Genomic DNA, 19821 nt, shown 5'->3' on the forward strand with positions numbered 1-19821 from the left:
CTATTTTGGCTGGTTGCTTCTTTTTAGTTCTGTAATTGCTCTCTCCGCAGAGGCAGTGAATGGAGAATTCTCCCTAAGGTCAGCCTTAAATTAATTGCATTGCTCTGGCTGCTATAGTATTCCAGGCATCGATCTGCCTATTAATATTGCCTGGAGATTGCCAGCAAGTCAGACCTCGGTCTTCCAGCGACTGCCCTGAGTCACCGAGTTGAGTAGAATGCGCCTTACTATCACCGTGGGCGGTGGCCCGAGGCGCGGGACCTATCTGATGACTACATTGGGCCTTGATCTTGTCCATCATCCCAAGGCTCTCGGAGCTGACTGTTTTTGCAGTAAGATTTGGACGCTGAGAACCGCCTCTCCAAAGGAGTAGAGTGAGGGAGGGTGAAGTAAACGTTGTGTGTATTTCCCTCCTCATTGGATGGCTACCATGTCAGTCACACTGTGCGCTGCTCCCGTTGGTGAAAAGACTCTCCGGTCGGTAGCGTGGATACGGTGCTGCCCACTCCCGTGCTGTGATCCAGGCGCGTGACGTCTCAGACATTTGTTGTTTGGGTTCGGGCCTTATTAATTATTCATTAGGTGTTTTGAAGGGCTGCAATGATTGGTGGCTGAGAAGCCTGGTGGATTGTTTCTTAGCTAGAGATACGTGTCTTCCTCTTCGCGGCCGGAAAAGTTTTGCATAAATTATTCCGATGAGGGGTGGGGCGGGGCCACGCATAGATTAGGCAAATGAACGGGGAGGGATGGGAGGCCGGCTACGAATTAGCCTAAGTTATTAAAGATGGCGGCGGAGCGGAGTCGCTCCCCGATGGACTCGCCGGTCCCGGCCTCTATGTTTGCCCCCGAGCCCAACTCCCCGGGGGCGGCCAGGGCCGCGGCGGCTGCCTCCCGGCTTCACAGCGGCTTTGACTCGGACTGCAGCGAGGACTGCGAGGCGCTCAACGGCGAGCCGGAGCTGGACCTCACCAGCAAGGTAGGCCCTGGCGCCGGCGGCGGCGCTCAGGGGACAGGGCGACGGGCCGAGCACTCTCGGGGTGACGGCGGGGGCAGGAGGGGCCGAGCCCGCCCACTTACCGGTGTGGGCAACGCGGGAGGCTCCTGGGCGAGGGGCGGCCCCCAGCACCGCCGTCCTCCCCCGCCGCGCCGACCCGGCCTCCCGCCGTCCGGCTCCCGCCGAGATCACGACCCCTCGGCTCCGCCACGTGGAACGCGAGAGCTCGACGCCGGCGGCGCCCCGCGCAGTGCCGCTTCTCCCGAGACCGAGAGGGGCCGTCATCCTGGACTCTCCACGGCAGCCGAGAGTCGAAGGTGGCTGGGGCAGCAGAGGCGCGGGAAGATCGGGTCGTCCGAGGGGGTGTGGGGAGGCATTTCTTCCTGGTGTCAGGAAAGGAAACAGAAAGTAGTCGCACGGTTGGGGAGAAGGATTTCTGAGCAATGTCCACTTTACGGATCCACCCACGAAAGATGGGGATGACCCATAATCTCGCCATCCTGGGAGGGGAACCACATCTTGGATGAATGGAATAATGAAGGACGTTTCAAATCATGCCTTCTGAGCTCTTGAGAAGGTGGACAGGAGTTAGGGTTTCACTTGCTTGGCATTATGGGGCATAAAAAGTAAGTATAAGATGTGACTGGTGTTTTGAAGGCGCTTAACATTGCTAAAGGAAAGAATGCCAACTTGGGAGTCAGACAAAGCTGGGTTCTGTTAAAAGAGGAAACAGGCCCAAGGTGGGGTCACTTGCTCCCAGGACAGCAAACCAAGACTTAATTGCAGTTTCAGCCTCTCCCAGATGTGGAATGTTGAGCTGTAGTTTCCTTACCTACACTAGAGAGGTAATCTGCATGATAAAAGCGCCCTATCTCCTTTCCCCCAAAAAACTGGTGACCTGGCCTGAAACAATCCTTTCTTTACTTTGCTAATAACTTTCTTATCCCTCCCGGTTTCCTCGTTAAAAACCCTTCCATTTTGCACTACTCTCAGAGCACAGTCTTCTGCGGGATGCTGCATGATTCATGAATCGTTCAATAAAGCCAATTTACTTGGTTGAATTTTGTTTTTTTGTTTTTAACAGATACCTTTCCTGCTCTGCCACTTAAAAAAGGCTCTGTGACCTTGGGAAAGTTTCTTAACCTCTCAGTTCAACAGCTTCATCATTTTTTAAGTACAGGTGTTTGTAAAGACAATAAATGTGTGTGACACGTAGTATATAGTGCCTTATACATACTACTCAGTAAATATCTGAAGTGAACTGAATAACTGATAATTCCCTGTGCAGATTAATAGCAGCCAATGGAAGATAGAACACCAGTACTCTCTCCTACCTGTTGTTGGAAAATCACAATAGAGATGTTTATTGAGTTTTGAAAAGATTTGTGACTTTTCACAGTCTTTGGTGGCAAAAGTGCATGAAACTTGGCCCAAACTGGAGGAGCTTTTCCCAGAAACATAAGCAACCAAGTTTCAACCGCTTTCTCTCCCTTTAGTGTTAGTTGAGCACTTGGAAGCCGGTGGTCCTGCCTGGTGCCTCCATGATGAGGATGGCCAAGCTCGGATAGAGGGCAGGTCAAGGGAAATGGGTGAGGCAATGTGACACGATGCAAAAGACCCAGGCAGCACTTTACAAGTGTAAACTCTGACGAGTCAACCCAGGAATTGTGAGAGAGATGCTTGACTCAACAGCAGATGAGCTGGATGTCGGTTTGTGGCCATGGTTCTGAAGAAACCTGAAAACACAGTTGGAGATTGCTGGGCAGAGTTGCAAAGAGTAATACCTTTATTTCCTGATCAACTTAATGTTCTAGGACAGGGAAGTGTTACTTCTCACTTAGCTGAGGAAGTCCTCACTATTTTAAAGCTGAGAAGCTATGTGTATATAAATATTGATGACATCGAAAAGAAAAACTGACGATGTGGAGAGAGACAAGGGGTGAAGCGATAGATTGGTTCCTGAAGAAAAGGTTAGAAGCTATATGTTTATACATTTGCTGCAGTTATATGTGGAGACCTACGGCTCTGGAAGTTTCCAAAGGGAGAAACAACTAAAGAACTATGGTGACTAGTTTCATCCAGGGTTTTTCTAGGAATGATTGAGTGAAGAAAGCTGTACTTCCCACTTACTGTGTGGACTAGGTGCATTACACATTATCTCATTTGGTCTTTACAGTGGCCTTAGGACACAGGTAGCTATATTTTGTAGATTGAAAAGATGAGACTCAGAGAGGTTAAGTTCTTTGTCCAAGGTTACACATGAATGATTAGACGATGAGACCAGGCATGTCTATTGGTAAATGGCCTCTCCAAATAAGTGGTTGATACTTTAATGTTATTGGCACAGATTTGCAAAATGATGGTGTTAATACCCATCTGAGTGGTAATGGTGTTTTTTGATGAAGACAGATCTTGCAGTAGTTTTTACTGCTGATTCCTAAATAATCAAGATAGCCAAGGCAAGATGGAACAGAGTTCTTTCTTTACGGCAATCATTGGTCTTGGGTGGGGAGCATGGAGCATGGCGGTATAGGAGATCTTTGTCCTTTGCGGTGCAAGCTGCAGGTAGAAGACTGGCATGTAGGTGTGAAGCACTGCTCATCAGTTTCTACCCACAATATCAGATTCTCAGTCATTGTCGGTCCTTCCCCTTTGTTAAGCGGCAGGAGACAGGCTGTTCACACCCTCTTTTCTGTGGGATATGTTTCAGTACATTTTAGTACATCATATAACAACTTATACAAGACCTTAGGCTCATTGGCTATTTAAGAGTGGCAGAGAGAGGGCATGAGGGGACTGTGTAGCTATTTCAGATTAGGGTGCTGTGGGGTTCAGTCAGGGTCTTTGGTCAGGCTGCTGACCTGCTTTGGCTCTGGTGCTCTTCTAGTAAGTGGTGCTAAGGCTGTTGGTTTCTCTCCTAGCTGGTCCTAGTGAGCCCTACGTCAGAGCAGTATGACAGCCTACTTCGGCAGATGTGGGAGAGGATGGACGAGGGATGCGGAGAGACCATATATGTCATTGGGCAGGGATCAGGTGAGCATAGTTTTCCTTTCACTTTATTTTTTAAAAATTATTTAGAGCACATTTTCTGTCTTTTCACCCACTTTTCCTGTTCAGTGTCTACAGGACTGTTGGGATGGACATAAAAGCACAAAGCCATAATGTTAATTCCCACCTTAGAGGTCGCAATATGCTCAATTTTAAAGAGTCACTTTCCAAGCAGTTTTACAGATACTTCTTTTCTACCTTCAGTACTCTGCACTTGCATAAAGGGGAATAAAGCACAAAGCAAGGAAACTTCCTGTCCTGAGTATAGAGCAAGTTACAGGGCTAGAATTAAGCCTTCCCTGGGCAGCTCTAAGTCTTCCTTCCAAACCCAGATTATGGGTCCCATTGCTACTATTGCCTGCTTAGCAGAGAACTTCTGTGGTGGTTCTTGATGTCATCCAGAAGCTGGCACCCAGAATTCCTTCCTCTCTTCAGCGAGGCTTCCTTGCCCCGGACCACACTGACCATTCAGTGTGGATAGCTGTGATAACGGAGGCCCTCAGTTCTCCCAGTAAGATCCCGTTAGACATGGAGGCTTGTTACCATTCTGGAAGGAACTGGTTATTGTACTCCAACCTGCTTATTCCATTGTAAGAGGGCCCATTATTTTAGAGGAAGCAGCCCCCATGACAGAATCCCAGATTATATCTTGGGCTTTTCCCCCCTTGGTCATTCTTAGTTTATACCCTCGATTCAAACCTCCTTACCCTCATCTTCATTTTGACATTGTCTTTGCTGAAGTGGCAGCTAGGCATATTGATGATTATGAATTTAACCTGTACCACAGCTTTTCTGTCATCTTTGTAGGAGGACCTGTTAGGCCTCAGTACATCATTAAAGGAACAGTTCTTTGCTGAATGTAGGCTTTGTAAAGGCAAATAATAATTCTTTTGTAGACTGAGTTTAAGATGGAGACAATTTCAAAATCACTTTTTAACTATTTGACAGATATCTGTTTAGGATCTTCTAAGGGCTAGATACTGTTGCAAAGCACTTTTAGATACTTGAAATCTGGTCTCCGTCCCAATAAGGAACGATGGCACGTACACAAACAACCTCAGTAGAAGACAGTGTTTGGAAGTGCTGCGAGAGTGACACAGGAAGGAAGACGGGCTTGGCTTAAAATTACCTCTGCGCCTTCCTTCGATATGTTTCTCTGATCAATTCTTTCCTTTTCATCTTTGCCACCGCCCCCTGGTTCCAGGTCTTATCACCTTAAAGAAGGCATGGTCCAAGAGATAGGCAGACTAAGGGGTTGCATGTCAAGAAAGGGAGGGAGTCGGTCAGCATTGTCAGGTACCGAGACAACAAGGAGAGTCAGGTTCAGAAGAAGCCATTCCATTTGGTGACTGAGGGATCATTGGCAGACTTTTGAAAGCTTTTGTGTCAGGCGCATATCTGGCCTGCTGTAACAGGATGAACTACTCAAAGAACAGTGCATGCTTATAGAATTGAAGAAACCACATCTAAATCAGTTTTGACAAGTGTTGGGACTATTCTTTGAAGACCCAGATTCTTAAGATAACCCCCTCCCCCAGTTCTTTATTGCAGACTCTTAATGAATTTTACCTTGCCTTGGCAACTCACAACTAATTAACCCTCCAGTGGCAAAGTATAAGATGTCAAACATTCATTAACACCTCTGTACATCCAAGCATTATCTTTGCATCTGTCAATTGGATGCTGTTAGATTCTTAGTGACTCCTTCCTGCTGGAATTCTTTTGAGGTAGAGACTATAACTAGTTAAACAAGTCGAACATCAAACGGAGGACTAAACCAGATTCAAGGCCCCCAGGGGCCAGCTTCATCACCTACTTCCTGTGTGTGTTTGGTGCATCACTTCTGTTTATCAGCTCCTTTGCCTATAAAATGAGATTAATGACATCTTTCCTCACCCTCCCTCAGAGAAATTTTGTATGAATAAGTTAGACATTAAAAAATTGTAAGCATTACAGAGGAATGTGCTCTTTAAGTATACATTCCTGATTTAAGGTTGGTTACTTGTTTGTTTGTTTTAAGATTGATCTTTTAAAAGGAAGCAATCTGACCTAGTAGTTAGGGTCTGGAGCCTGGCAGGTCTGAGTTCGCCTCCTGGCTCTTTAACTTATCTTAAAATAGGGATAATAATAGAATCTATCCCATGGTGTCAGGGTGAAGATTAACCCTTGGCATATATGTGAGCATTATAGAAATGTTAGCTAGTGATGGTGAACATTCTATAAATGTTAGCTAGTGGTAGTAGTTACAGTGGTAAATTTTTAAGGGTTCCAGGCTCTACTCGATTAACCGTGATATTTCTTTCAAAAAGAACCTTTTCTTTTGTCAGATATTAAGTCATGACCTCAGAGCAAGGTACTGTATTAAAAGTTCAGGGAACATAGGAGAAGTGTTAAGTCTTTCTGGGGGAGTCAGGAAAGGCATCAAAGAGGAGATGCCCCCTGAATTGGTTCTAAAGGATGAGCAGTTTTTTCAGGTAAATGGAGGCAGTAGTGAGTGAGCAGAGGAAGCCGCATGCCCATTGGTGACTGTGGTGATTCAGTAAAGTAGGAGTGTTGTGTATGAGGTCGGGAGTGTCAGGAGGGTGGGCTGGACAGGCAGGGCCCAGCTCTTGAGGGTCTTTGGATGCCATACCAAAGAGCTTAGACTTTTATCCTAAAAGTTTGGGGAAGCTTTGCAGCAGGTTGAGCAGGAGAGTGCATATAGGAAAGGTAGGTCAGATGACAGGGTGGAAGTCCCATTAGGGTTGGGTGTGGGCACAGTGTGGCCTTTAGTAGTTGGACCTCTGTGGCTTTCCTCCTTGGCCTTTGCCTCTGGTCCTACTGAGTGAGGAATGCAGTACATGCTGGAGGAGGAGGGTACGCTGGGGCATTCTCTGGGAGCCCTGGACGGACAAGGTGGCATCGATGATTGCCCCCTGGTGTGGAACAGGACCTGAAAGCATTGCTTTTTGTTGTGTCAGAATCAGGAAAGGGTGGAGAGAATTTGGGGGTCCGGCAAGAATGGCAGGGTTAACAGGCCTTCCCTGAGGAGCACTTCCAGCAAGCCCGTCGCTGTTTTACACTGTCAGACCTCATTTCCTCCCTCTGAAAGACCTCAGGGATGGGAACCGTTAGTATTATCCCCATTTCATGGGTAAGGAAACTGAGATGTAGGGGTTTTAATTAACTTGCCCAAGTTCATACAACTAGTGAGTGGCAGATTCTCCAAACGGGAAGAAACCTTACGAGTGAAGCCATCTATTTCCAGCCTCTAACGAGAGCACAAATGCCCTGCCTGCACATTTTGTGTGGAGACGCCTTGTGCTCCCAAACTCTGACTTTCCGATCACTACCAGCAGTTTCTTTCTCTAGGTTATTACCTAAGTTACAATAAGAGCTAAATCCTGCAAACATTGAGGTACAGCTAACCCAGATGGCCAGAGCTCAGTGGGCCTTGCATTTAGAAACTCCTCCTCCCAACCACTCCCTCTTTGTTCATTTGTTTTATATTCTACAAACATTCGAGGGCTTGATATAGGCAGAGCACCCTTCATTGGTGTCTTCAGGGAATGTTAGATGTGATTCCTGTCCTGAATGGAGATGCTTATGTATGGTGGAGGAGGGCAAGCATCCAGAAACTGATTGCACAGGGTGTAGTATGCAGTAAATGCCATCGAGGAGCGGAATAGGTAGGATTTTGGTGGGTGGAGATGTGCCGATGGGCTTTCTAGAATAGGGAATACAAGGGCAAAAGTGTTGAATTGGAAACCTGCAGGGAACAAGGATTATGGTTACTGGGCCACTTGCCCTGGGACAAAAAGGAAGGGGCTGTGGAATGAATGGGGTAGGCCTGTAAGGAATCGGAAGTGAACACTGCTGGGCCTGGAGAGTTGTTCCAGGGCTTCGACTGGGATGTGACTATCATAGTGCTGTGCTTTGTTTGGGACTTGGGCGTGTGTCTATGCAGGATGGGTTGTACGGAATAGAGACTGGATTTGCTAAGTCCAGTTAGGGATCTGTCTGTTATGGTGACTGAGGTACACTAAGGGCCTGGATCAGCTTGTGACATTGAATTGGCAGAAGGAGGAGAGCAGGGACCAAGAAAGAAGGGCCAGGTCTGCGCTAGAATCAGCAGGCCTGGAGCCCTGAGTGCTAAGCTTGGGGGACTGGAAGGAGAAGGAACCGGTCTGGCATTAAGGGGAACCCTTGCTGGAGGAAAAGGCTCTAGGTTTGGAATCAGAAGACCCAGGCTCACAGGGCCCCTCTGCTCCTCACCGCCTCCGAAACCTTCCTGGACTCCGTTTGCTCACTTTTAAGTGGGGAAAGGAATGCTTACCTCACAGGATTGCAGTGAGGACTAACCTCATCGTTAATGGTGTTAGTTTTTGTGCTGTTGTTTAAAGGGGGGGGGGGTGGGTTGTTGAGTTTAATCTTTGGGCTTCTAGGAGTCATTCAGTCTGGAGCTTGGGGAAGAGGGCAGTGCTAGAAATGAATGTTTTTGTGGTTTTCAAAATGACATTTGAAGCCATAGTATGAGATGTTTAGAGGAATGAGAAGAGGGCTACTGGCTGACTACTGGAAAAGACTGGCCTTTCGGGGACAGGAGCAGGAAGAGCCAGCAGAGCAGACAGAGAAGGAAGAACCAGAGAGCGGAGAGGGAAATAGGAAGGGTCATGCAGTAGGCGGGTGGCGTGGGCGGGAAGCGCTTCAGAAAACAAAGGCAGAATGGCCAGCGGTGTCACATGCTGTTGAGGTCAAGATGAGTGGTTAGAAGGCCATTGATGACTTGAAAACTAGTTTCTCCTAGATTTCTTAAGTAAGATTCAGAAACTAAGTAGTGACAAGTCTCAGTTACTCTTTTGAGGTGCTCAGCTCAAGGAGAGGTAGCTCAGGGGAGAAGCAGGGGCAAGGGAGGAGGCCGGGGCTCCCTCCTCCTAGTTTAAGAATGGCTTCAGTTTGCTCGTAAGGGGAGAAGTGGAGGGGGGAGGAAGGGAGGGTGAGAGGAGGTGTTTCAGAGTCTTTGCGAGGTAGTAAAAATGTCTGGGCCCGTGCGGGGGCTGGGGGCGGGTAGCCCGGGGAAGGAGCACGGTGCTCGGTGCTCGTAGAGACAGGCTGGGGAAAAGCTGAGGGAGTCATTGTGGGAATTCCGAGGACACCGGGTAGAAAGCACCTGGTAAGAATGTCAGAAGGCACTCGCTCAATGGTTGGTTCTTCCCTTCCCTGTCCTGAGCTCAGCCTCGTTTTGCCATCTGCTTGCTGGACATTTCCCCCGAGCTACCTCAGTTTAAAAATCTATCCCTAAAATCATTCTTCAGTTTGCTCCACATTTCCCTTTGTCCCCTGTCCTCATTATCTCTTGCTTGAGTTGTTACAATGACTTCCTGCCTGGGCTCCCTCTCTCCAGTCTCGCTTGCCAGCGCACCTTATACCGCTGCCCAGCGGATTTTTCTAACCCCTAGAAATCTGATCACGTGACTCCCCCGTCTAAACTCCCACTGATGTGTTTTGCTGCTAATGTCTGTCTGCTTGACCGCTGCCACCTCTCCTGTGGTCTCCTGCCGCTTGACATCCTGCTTTCTGACACCCCGAGCCGCTCACGGGTCCCTCAGTGTGCTGTGATCTGCCATGCACTCTGCTTAGCCTCTCTGCCTAGGATGTCTTTGCTTCTTTCTCTTTAGGCCCATTTTCACGCTTAGAGACCCAGCACCCTGCAAAGCTGTCCTCAGCTTCCCCAGGCAATGCTAGTTGCTCATGCTTTACATTCTTCTTGTACAGTTCTGTAGTACGGTGCTCAAGCTGCATTGTGGTTAATTAATTTCCTGTCTCTCCTCCTGGGCTGTGAGCCCGCTACGGGCACCTGTATTCCCAGGACTCAGCAGGAGGCTTGGCATAAAACCCAAGAGAATCTCAGTGATTACTGTTGAATGAATTAATGAATGTGCTGCTTAATGAGAAAGCCCATGGCACAATTATTTATTAGCTCTGTTTGTGAAAAGTGTCAGGTAGAAAGAGCCATGTTCTTCAGTGTCTGGGGCGGGGCTTTTCTAAGGGGTTGGCTGGCTGGCTGGCTTGTTGAAACGCTGATGTCTGGGCTTTTGTCACCAGATGGGACTGAGTACGGGCTGAGTGAAGCTGACATGGAGGCCTCCTACGCTACAGTGAAGAGCATGGCAGAACAGATAGAGGCCGATGTCATCCTCCTGCGGGATCGGCAAGAAGCTGGGGGGCGTGTGCGTGATTACCTGGTCCGGAAACGAGTAGGAGACAATGACTTCCTGGAGGTCAGGTAAGAAGGGCTCAGAGCAGTTCCGCGTAGCAGGGCCTCAGGGTCTGGGGCTTCTCAGAGAATGAGGACTGAGCCTTCGACGCCTGCTGTGTCGGCTCCACCCCTTCCCTTCGTGAGGCATGGAGACAGTGTCCAGGACACGGTAGATCCATTCTCTGTTTCCGCACTGCCCCATCCCTAAATATTCCCACTCAGGAAGAATGGGAGAGAGGCCGCCCATACACTCCGTGGGCCGCATTTTCTCTCTCATCGACCTGCAAGGCTAGAAAGCGGGGTAACGGAGGAGAGCAGAGCGTTTGGGTCTCTCCTGACTTCAGAGGCCCTGTCTGGCAGCTTTGAGGAAGTTGGTGGAAGTTAAGGGAGAAAACCACTGTGTGGGAGCCCAGTTCCTCCTAAATAACTCTGCCCCCTGGACGGCACCTCCAGGAACATTCTTTATGTGTTTACCCCATGAACAGGAGGAACAGTGAGCTGGAGAGGCTCAGGAGCAGAACAGTCCTTGCAAATCCAGTTAGTGGGGTTCACTTCGTGCCCCCACTAACTCTCACATGGAAAAATGGGTTCATGTACCTGCAGGGTAGCAGTAGTGGGCAACGTGGACGCTGGCAAAAGCACTCTTCTGGGGGTCCTGACACACGGGGAGCTGGACAATGGCCGAGGCTTTGCCCGCCAGAAACTCTTCCGCCACAAACATGAGATTGAATCTGGTCGCACCAGCAGCGTGGGCAACGACATTCTGGGCTTTGACAGTGAAGGCAACGTGGTGAACAAGCCAGACAGCCACGGCGGCAGCCTGGAGTGGACAAAGATTTGTGAGAAGTCCACTAAGGTGATTACCTTCATCGACTTGGCGGGCCACGAGAAATACCTGAAGACCACTGTGTTTGGCATGACAGGCCACTTGCCTGACTTCTGCATGCTCATGGTGAGTGTGAGACGCTCCCGGCGAGAGTGGGGGTTGAGGGGGCTCTAGCAGGGCTCTTGGGAGTGTGGTTATGGACAAGAGTTTGAAATTGTTCCAAGGCTAAAGTCTGTTTGGGGTTTTGACACTGGGTGAGGATGACAGGCTTTGCTGGGGTACCCAGTCCTCTGAGCATTATAGTCTTCTTTAGGGGTATACCTTGATCTAGGTTAGGCCTAGACAGGACCCCCCAAAGGAATAACCAGGGTATGTGCAGACCTCTCATTTTTAGAAGAGACATAGAGGATTTCTCTGGGGTGTACTTATTATCTTCAGAAATGTTTTCTTCTGGGGTTGGGCTACTTTGAGAGGGTGACACCAGGCATACCCTCCGAGAAGAGTAGGCTGGGGGGAAGGAATGGAGGCGAGCACAGCACTCAGGAGGGGCCTGAGAGTGGCCTCGTCAGAAGCCTGGAACCTGAAGCCTGGAACGAGGTGCTTGTTGAGAGGCTCCTGCGTTTCTGGCACCACACTGGGCCTGAAGGTGCAGCCACGTATGCATGGCCAGCCTGGGGCCCCGCAGAGCCTGCAGCCTAGTGGGGACAGATTTTTAAGTAGCTCATTATGTAGATGAACTGAAAAGGAAAGGGAGCAGCGGCTTCTGCATTGGATCTTACTGCTAAGCTTGTATTTGGATCCCTTTGACCTTCCTCCCTGGACAGAGAGAGTAGGAATCAGTGCGGCCCACAGCCTTGGTGGCAGCTTCACAGCTTTCACAGAAAGAGAGGGAGCAAGCAAGTTTTACTTTGCCAAGTCCTTCTCAAAGCCCTTCCCCATATTCCAATTCCTCCAGCTGCCTGAATTAATAAGTATAGTAAACACAAGCATCTGTTCAGAGCAGACTTGATCAAGTTGCACTGTAAACACAGGTTCTCAGGCAGCGTCTCTCCAGACTGGAGGGTAAAGAGAGGAGCATCTGTATGTACACTTGTGGGCTCTCTGCCCAAGGTTCTTGGGGTCTTGGCGTGATTTCATCTCCCACATCTTTGATCATTGCAAACAGCCCTTACCGACCTTGTCAACTGGGCTCAGGAAAGCTGCTCTATAAGAAGGGGTTTCCATGGATGCACCATGGGTCATATTTGTGGGGGGTGTTAGATTGGTATTAAGAAAAGTATAGAAATCAGTTTAAAATGAGCATTTTTCTGAGCTACAGTGAGCAAGGCCAATTAATGGAAATATCTTCACCCAGATGAAATATATTATCAGCCTTTTAGGCCATGATACAAATATTAAAATTTTTCTGTAGAGAGCAGTGAAATATGTCATTACTGTTCCATGGCAATCAGTTTTTTTGGGGGGGAGGCAGGGATCTTTAAAATAATACATACAACAAAGCAAGAAATCTCTCTCTTAACCAGGCTGGGAACAACAAAAGTGAGTATGGGTTGTGTCAGAAAGGTTGGAGGGAATGGGAAAATTAGGAGGAAGATGGTGGAGGTGTCTTGGTGTAGACGGAAGGGAACACAGGTAAAGGACCTCTTTTTTATTGTTAACTGGTGGGATGATGGCTCACCTGTGAGCTGTGATGATCAAATGAGAACATCCTTGAATACACTCTGGAATGTATAAAGCACTATATAACTAGTGGTAATTTTAATTTGTTTTAGTAAGTGACACGTTTATATGATACAGAAATAAAAAGGTGCCAAAGGGCTCTGTCCTCCCAGAGACAACTAGTATTTTTAGTTTCTGATGTATTCTCCAGAGATATGTTGTGATCATACCAGCAAGAGTGTATGTATTTTCTCCCTCCAATTTCAAACATTCAGAAAAGTTGAGAGAATAGTATAATGAATACCTAAACCTGCCACTCAGAGTCAGTGGTTATTAATTAACATTTTGCTATATTTATCTGTATATGTGATGGATGCATGTTTTTATTCGTTTTTTTTTTCCTTAATCATTCGAAAGTAGATTATTGACATTCTGACTCCCAAATACTTCAGCACGCAGCTCCTAAGAGAAAGAACTGTCTTCTATTATTGTAACCAAGGTGGACAAGAGAGAGCGCCCTCATATCATCCGATACCTAGTTTATAAGTATTTATATTTCAGAAGTTCCCCAAATGTCAGACAGCTGTCCCCCCCCCCAAACAATAATCCAGTCACCATTTTTTAATCGGTAGTATGCTACATATACCTGAATTTTTTCCTCTTAAAAATATATTTTAGAGATTATCTTAGTAGATAAGAGTTTCCTGCTTTTCTTTCACGGCACATTTGGTACCTCGCGCGTGTGCCCTGATTTATTTGGCCAGCCTGTGTGGTGATACTTAAAAACACTATGGGAAGGACTGGCAACAGTAATAACAGCTGCCATTATTGAACACCTGGTTCATGCCCATCGTGTGCTATACTTTGACGTGTTAGAATATTTAAACAAGTGGACCTACTCTATAGATGGGGAAACTGAGGGCCATGAATGTTAAACTGAATCTCCTTTGATGATTCTAGATAGTCGTTTTTCTCGACTCTAGATTTGTCTGTTCTGTGCTTCCAAGACTCCTCAAATTTTGATGGCCGGCATCGTTGAATCAGAAGTTAAAGCGGTCTTTGCCCAACCCAGCTTTCATTATAACCGTTTTGTCCCTGGCCTGCAGCTTTGCCCGCTGCGTCCTGTTCTGAGGGAGGCCTCAGATACATGGGAGTTCTCTCCTACCCTCGCCTTCTGAGCCTCTGTGCCCCTCCAGCAGCAACCTCTACCTCCCTTGCCCTGACAGTTCTTTTTCTGTGTTGGGGCAGGTGGGCAGCAATGCCGGCATCGTGGGGATGACCAAGGAGCACCTGGGTTTGGCATTGGCACTCAACGTGCCTGTTTTCGTGGTGGTCACCAAGATTGACATGTGTCCTGCCAACATCCTGCAAGGTAAGTGAAGCTAGTGGCAGGCTCTCTGTTGGGGGGCTGTCACCCACTGTGGTTCCTTGATCCGCTGCCAGGGCTTCAGCCCCAAATTTTCTGCTTCCTTATCTTGTGCTCAGACCTTGACCTGAATTTCCATCAGCCTGGGATCTTGTGCTTTGTCCCCTGTTCAGCTCTTGGTCTTAGCACAGCTCGAATTATCCCCCGCTGTTTGTTCTTTCTGGTTCCAAATGCAAGATTCTTAAGATCCCTGATCTGGCGCCTCTTTTCAGAGAGCCCTGGGCAGAGGGGTTAGATTTTACACGTAGGCTGAATATATGTGGCAATGTTGGGACAGAGGGTGGTTACTTCCTACAACCAAAGGTTTCAAAACAGAGTTGCAAGCCTAGGCCTTCGTGCGTTCCTCCCTCATTGTTACAGATGGCAGAAGAGAAGTGGAGAGGTATCCTTTTGGAGGGCGTCACGAGGGCTTCTGCAGGTGTCTGCAGTTCCTAGAGATCCTTTTGTCAGGTGCTTTTTTTTCCCTGGAAGCGGAGTATTCTGGGAAGAGCATTGTCCTTTTAATGGAGCCCCCCTTGTCACTTATGGCAGTGGCCCCCAACTTTTTTGGCACCAGGGATTCCCCTATGAGGATCTAATGCCTGATGATCTGAGGTGGAGCTGGGGAGCGGCTGCAAATACAGATGAAGCATCTGCTGCTCATCTCCTGCTGTGCGGCCCTGTTCCTAACAGGCCAGAGCCCAGTAGTGGTCCATGGCCTGGGGGTTGGGGACCTCTGACTTATTGGATGCAGGTCTTCTAGAGAGTGGAGAAATGCGGCGGGTTTTGGACTCACACCCTCAGCAGGCAGGCCTCACCTGTGCGCCTTCTGCTCTCGGCAGCACACCTCCACGGTTTGATCCTGCTTTTTGCTTTCCCAGGCACTGTGGCATTTAACATCGTCTCCTGCTTGCATCAGTAGTGAGTGGACCTGTCTTGCCCTGGAAATCTGGCTGACAAGAAGGCTGTGTCCCCCTTATTCTGTTCCATTTCACTCTTTAGAAACCTTGAAGCTGTTGCAGCGCCTGCTGAAGTCGCCCGGCTGCCGGAAGATCCCTGTGCTGGTGCAGAGCAAGGACGACGTGATCGTTACGGCCTCCAACTTCAGCTCTGAGAGGTGATGGCATAGGCGAGCACCCACGTCGGGGATTGGATGAAATAGACTGTTCTGGTCTGAGCACAAGGTCTCCCAGATCGGCACTGTTGCCCGGGGGACCCTATCAGGTGACCCAGATTTGGAGGTACCAGTCTCATTGAGATTGGAATCCCAGCTGAGACTTCAGTATCCCTGTCTGTGAAATAGGAATCACACTACCTTCTCCACAGGGCTCTTGTGAGTGTTGGAGATGATGTACGGAAAGCAGTTAGCACTGTTGTTCTTATAACTATTGTTATTAATATAGTGTTTTGTACTGCTGTTTCTTAAAAGCTCTCAAATCACAGATCACTTTAGGCCTTGAGTGTCCTTTGATTGCGTAAATATTTATTGGATGTTTGTTCCGTGCCAAGCTCTTTAGCTACGTGCTGAAGATTCAGAGAGGACTCGGGCACGGTCCTCATCCTGGTTGGGTCTGCGGTCAGAGATACTCTCTTGATAATAGTGAACTTGGTTAACTCTGTTCCTTCTCCTGGTCTTGGGGCCACCCAGGAGCCATCTATCTGCCTTCTGACGTGGTCTGTAGTACAGGACCTAGGGCAGCCTGGCATGCTGGCCTGTGGCTCTGCCATGACACTGTCTTCAGTACCATCATTTGGTCAGTCAGAGGGTGTACGTTTCAGCTGACCCCATTTGAATTCATTGATTTTGTCTAGTGCCTATTCTGTGCAGGTGCTGTTCAAGGAGCTGTGGAGAACATATAATTTCTGATCTCAAGGAGTTTGATTAACCCTGGATGGGAGATTCAGAGGCCTTTGGGATAACTGATGGGAAATCAGACGTAGTGACATGTAACAGAGCTGAGAGGAGTTGAATGCCCGTTCGGGAAGGGCTTTTAGGAAGGGTTTCCTGGAAGCAGCAGCATTTGGGATGTGCTCTGAAGGATGAGAGGATTTGGTAATTGGATAAGAGAGAAGAGATTCAGGCAGGAGCATCAGAGTAAACAGATACATGGGGGCAAAAAAGTCCCAAGCTTTTAGGAGAAGGTAGGATTTTCTAGTCTGTAGAATACAGACATTTAAGAGAAATAAACCCGCAGAGATGTCGGGAGGCGGGATCCGGGCTGTCTTCTCAGCAGTGGATTAGGTGGTTAGGGGTTTTAAGCAGGCACGTGTGGGCTTTAGGAGGCCCAGAGTGGGTTCGGCAGGAGTCGCTGGTGGCGGACCCCTGGGAGGCGGGCGAGGGGGCGCTGCGGCCCTTCGCTGCAGCAGCCGGTCCAGGAGCCCTCCTGCCGTCCCCACGCCGTGTCAGGCAGGGGCTGGCCTCCTGACTTCCTTTCTTCCTTTCTCTCCCCGCTGCACGTAGGATGTGCCCGATATTCCAGATCTCCAACGTTACTGGCGAGAACCTAGATCTGCTGAAGATGTTCCTCAACCTGCTCTCCCCCCGCACCAGCTACCGGGAGGAGGAGCCTGCTGAGTTCCAGATCGATGACACCTACTCTGTACCGGTGAGCGGCTCCCAGGGGGCCGAGCAGGGTCGGGGGCCGGGCGGGCACTTCCCACGGGGTGTGGTGGGTTGAGTCTGTGGTGGGAGGAAGGGGCTGAGTGGGGATGGACTTACTGGGCCAGGATCTTCTCTGCAGGGTGTGGGGACAGTGGTGTCAGGGACGACACTGAGGGGCCTGATTAAGCTGAATGACACACTGCTGCTGGGCCCAGATCCTTTGGGTAACTTCCTGTCCATTGCTGTCAAATCGATCCATCGAAAGCGCATGCCTGTCAAGGAGGTGCGGGGGGGCCAGACAGCCTCCTTTGCACTGAAGAAGGTGAGTGTCGGTGATACCAGAACTCCCCTCAGACTCCGCCTTGTGCTGGGCTCTGGGCTCTGGGCCGTCCCCAGTCCTCAGGGCTGCTCTGCGAGGCAGGGGTCACTGACCTCGCTTTTACAGATGAGGAAACTGAGGCTCAGAGAGCCTGAGTGACATGCCCAGAAGCACACAGGTAGTAAGCGTGTGCTAGAGCTGGGACTTGGACCCAGGCTGGCCCGTCTCCTGAGCTCTGTTCCTCCCCTAGTGCCTGAGCAGGGTGTCCTGAACTCCGTGGTGAGGTCAGCTAGGTGCCTCCCTGCTGGGTACAGGGTCCTTCTACATAGGGCAGCTGGGGTCCGTGCCAAATCCTCTTCTCAGTCAGCCTTCTGTCCCCCGGGGGTTGGGGGGGGGGCGGTGCTAGTTCTGGTGTCACCTGCCTCCCCCAACAACCAGATTAACTGGCAAAGTGGGACTTCGTTCCCACCAACAGTCATGTCATGCTCACCCTGTTCCTTCCAGCTAATGCCTGCCTGCCTGTGTCCTCTAACCACCCACTTAGTTCTTACCCATCCTTCAACGCCCAGCTGAAGTGCCGCTTCCTGCATGAAGCCTGTCCTGCCCCCCAGTTGCAATGCTTAAGCTTCTCAGGTAGCACTAGAAGAATCTGCCTAGAAGGCCTGTGGTTCAGTGCAGTGAGGGCGAGGCCAAGTTCAGGTGGTCCTCATTCCCAGAAGGACTCCTGGGCCTCTGGGATCAGGGGCAGAAACCAGAAGGCATCATTGTCCCTGAGGTCCGGGATTCTCTCTTTCTTTCAGATTAAGCGCTCCTCTATCCGGAAGGGCATGGTGATGGTTTCCCCGCGCTTGAATCCTCAAGCGTCCTGGGAGTTTGAGGCCGAGATCCTCGTCCTCCACCACCCCACCACGATTAGCCCACGCTACCAGGCCATGGGTAGGTGTCGAAGGGCATTGCCAGCCCAGGGCCCCCCCCCCCCCCACTCTAGAACTTCCACGAAGTGCTCCAGCAGCCCTGACACTACAGATTCGGCTCCAGCCAAAAGGCAGGCCTCCTTCCTGTTTAGCGATGTCCTCTGTTCCACCCGCAAGCTGTAGGGTTTGTTCAGTCCCGTAAACACAACCCGGGTGCGGCTCTCTGCCTACAGTTTCTACCGAATGCTGCTGTGTGGCAGGTGTTGCCAGGGTGCTGGGGACAAAGACCAGACGGGCAAAAGCCCCGCCTTCAAGAAGCGAACAGTATAGAGAAGGCACACATGCAAGCCCCGTGCCCTGTATTCAGGAACCAGGACGCGGGTCCAGGGACAGGTGGGGTCTAACTGGTGGAAAAGGGAGGAGAGCGGGGCAGGGGCAGGTCTCAGCAGCCGCCAGCTCGCGTGGCCTCCCTGAGGTCTGCAGCCTGCCGCAGCTCGAGTGCGTTCCGTGCTTTCGTTCATTCACTGCCTCTGTGGAGGCCAGTGGGTGGCCCAACCCTGTCTCGACCCCTGGCTCCCTTGGCAGTGCACTGTGGGAGCATCAGGCAGACGGCCACCATTCTGAGTATGGACAAGGATTGTCTGCGCACCGGGGACAAGGCCACCGTGCACTTCCGCTTCATCAAGACCCCCGAGTACCTACACATAGACCAGCGGCTGGTGTTCCGGGAAGGCCGCACCAAGGCCGTGGGCACCATCACCAAGGTATGGCTGGGCAGACCTCGCCTGCCCCCAGCAGACACCAGGGGCCACTCCGCCTCTAGACCTTGAGCACAGCAGGTGCTTCTTGCGAAGCCCTGTAGAATCTCCCGATTGCCAGGGGCAGAGGCACCAGTCCCTGCCTTGGGGGAGCTGGAGCAGGGCAGCCCTCCTGGGTGACCGTACTTAGGATTTCCTAATAGCCACACTCCAGACGTTTCCAGGTGCTTGGATATTCACTTCTTCTCTGGGAGGCCTGAACTTAAAAACTTGCCTCCGACTCTTGTTCTAGGGCAGCAGGGTCCTGGGCCTGGAGATACAGTTGATGCTCTGAAGAGTTTCGTGGGCTTAGTAAGGAAGAGAGCCTGGAGTGCAGCTCGCCAGGCTCCAGCTGGGAGCTGGGCTGAGTGGGAGGGGGCCAGGGTTTCCCCATTGTCTGCGGGAAGAGCAGCCAGGGCAGCGGACAGGGTGGAGGTCAGTTGGGCTGGGCCGAGGCAGCCCTGGAAAGCTGAGCGGGGGTGAGAATGTCTCTCCGTCTCAGTGCGCCTGGCATGGCCCTTGTGCCATGGACCCTGGGCCCTCACCCAGGACCAGCCAGGCCAGGGAGTGAGCAGTCCCTACGAGAGCAGGTGGGGGAGTGAGCAGCCGAGCTGATGTCACTGCCTGCAGCTCGGGCTTCATCCTCATCCCCTTGGCTCCTGCAGCTCCTCCAGACCACCAACAACTCCCCCATGAACTCCAAGCCTCAACAGATTAAAATGCAGTCAACGAAAAAAGGCCCCCTGAGCAAACGAGAAGATGGGGGTCTGTCTGGAGGTCCGGCGGTAGGGGTGCCCCCACCTGGAGACGAAGCTTGCTCTCTAGGGGCTGCGCCGACAGCTGCACCCAGCAGTCTCCAGCCAATGGTGAGCATGTCTCCTGGCCCCCCCGGGCTGGTCCTGGGCTCCTGACCACCTGAGGCGGGCTGTGGGCAAGGTGGGGGTGTGGCTGTCACTCCAGTGGAGGATGACATGTAGGAGAGCTCCAGGAAGCCTTCGCCCACTGCCGAGTCTGCATAT

At 50.4% G+C, this 19821-nt stretch overlaps 1 protein-coding gene across 3 annotated transcripts in view; it reads left to right on the top strand.

Moving 5' to 3' along the window:
• Nucleotides 1–769: 769 nt before the first annotated feature.
• Nucleotides 770–19821, top strand: part of GTPBP1 (GTP binding protein 1) — a 28108-nt gene continuing 9056 nt past the window's right edge. For 2 of the 3 annotated variants that reach the window (XR_004955869.1, XM_036237489.1), the window contains exons 1-11: nt 770–976; nt 3916–4027; nt 10127–10307; nt 10884–11232; nt 14014–14137; nt 15173–15287; nt 16632–16776; nt 16912–17094; nt 17892–18027; nt 18591–18769; nt 19468–19668. Coding sequence is in view for 2 of the 3 variants with exons in the window: in XM_036237489.1 (XP_036093382.1) it covers nt 785–976; nt 3916–4027; nt 10127–10307; nt 10884–11232; nt 14014–14137; nt 15173–15287; nt 16632–16776; nt 16912–17094; nt 17892–18027; nt 18591–18769; nt 19468–19668 (1917 nt within the window). In the remaining variant the exon portion in view is untranslated. The remainder of the gene's footprint in view (nt 977–3915; nt 4028–10126; nt 10308–10883; nt 11233–14013; nt 14138–15172; nt 15288–16631; nt 16777–16911; nt 17095–17891; nt 18028–18590; nt 18770–19467; nt 19669–19821) is intronic. The other variant, XM_036237490.1, reaches the window with a different exon arrangement.

The sequence above is a fragment of the Rousettus aegyptiacus genome, unplaced genomic scaffold (assembly GCF_014176215.1).
Source record: "Rousettus aegyptiacus isolate mRouAeg1 unplaced genomic scaffold, mRouAeg1.p scaffold_m13_p_2, whole genome shotgun sequence".
NCBI lineage: Eukaryota > Metazoa > Chordata > Mammalia > Chiroptera > Pteropodidae > Rousettus > Rousettus aegyptiacus.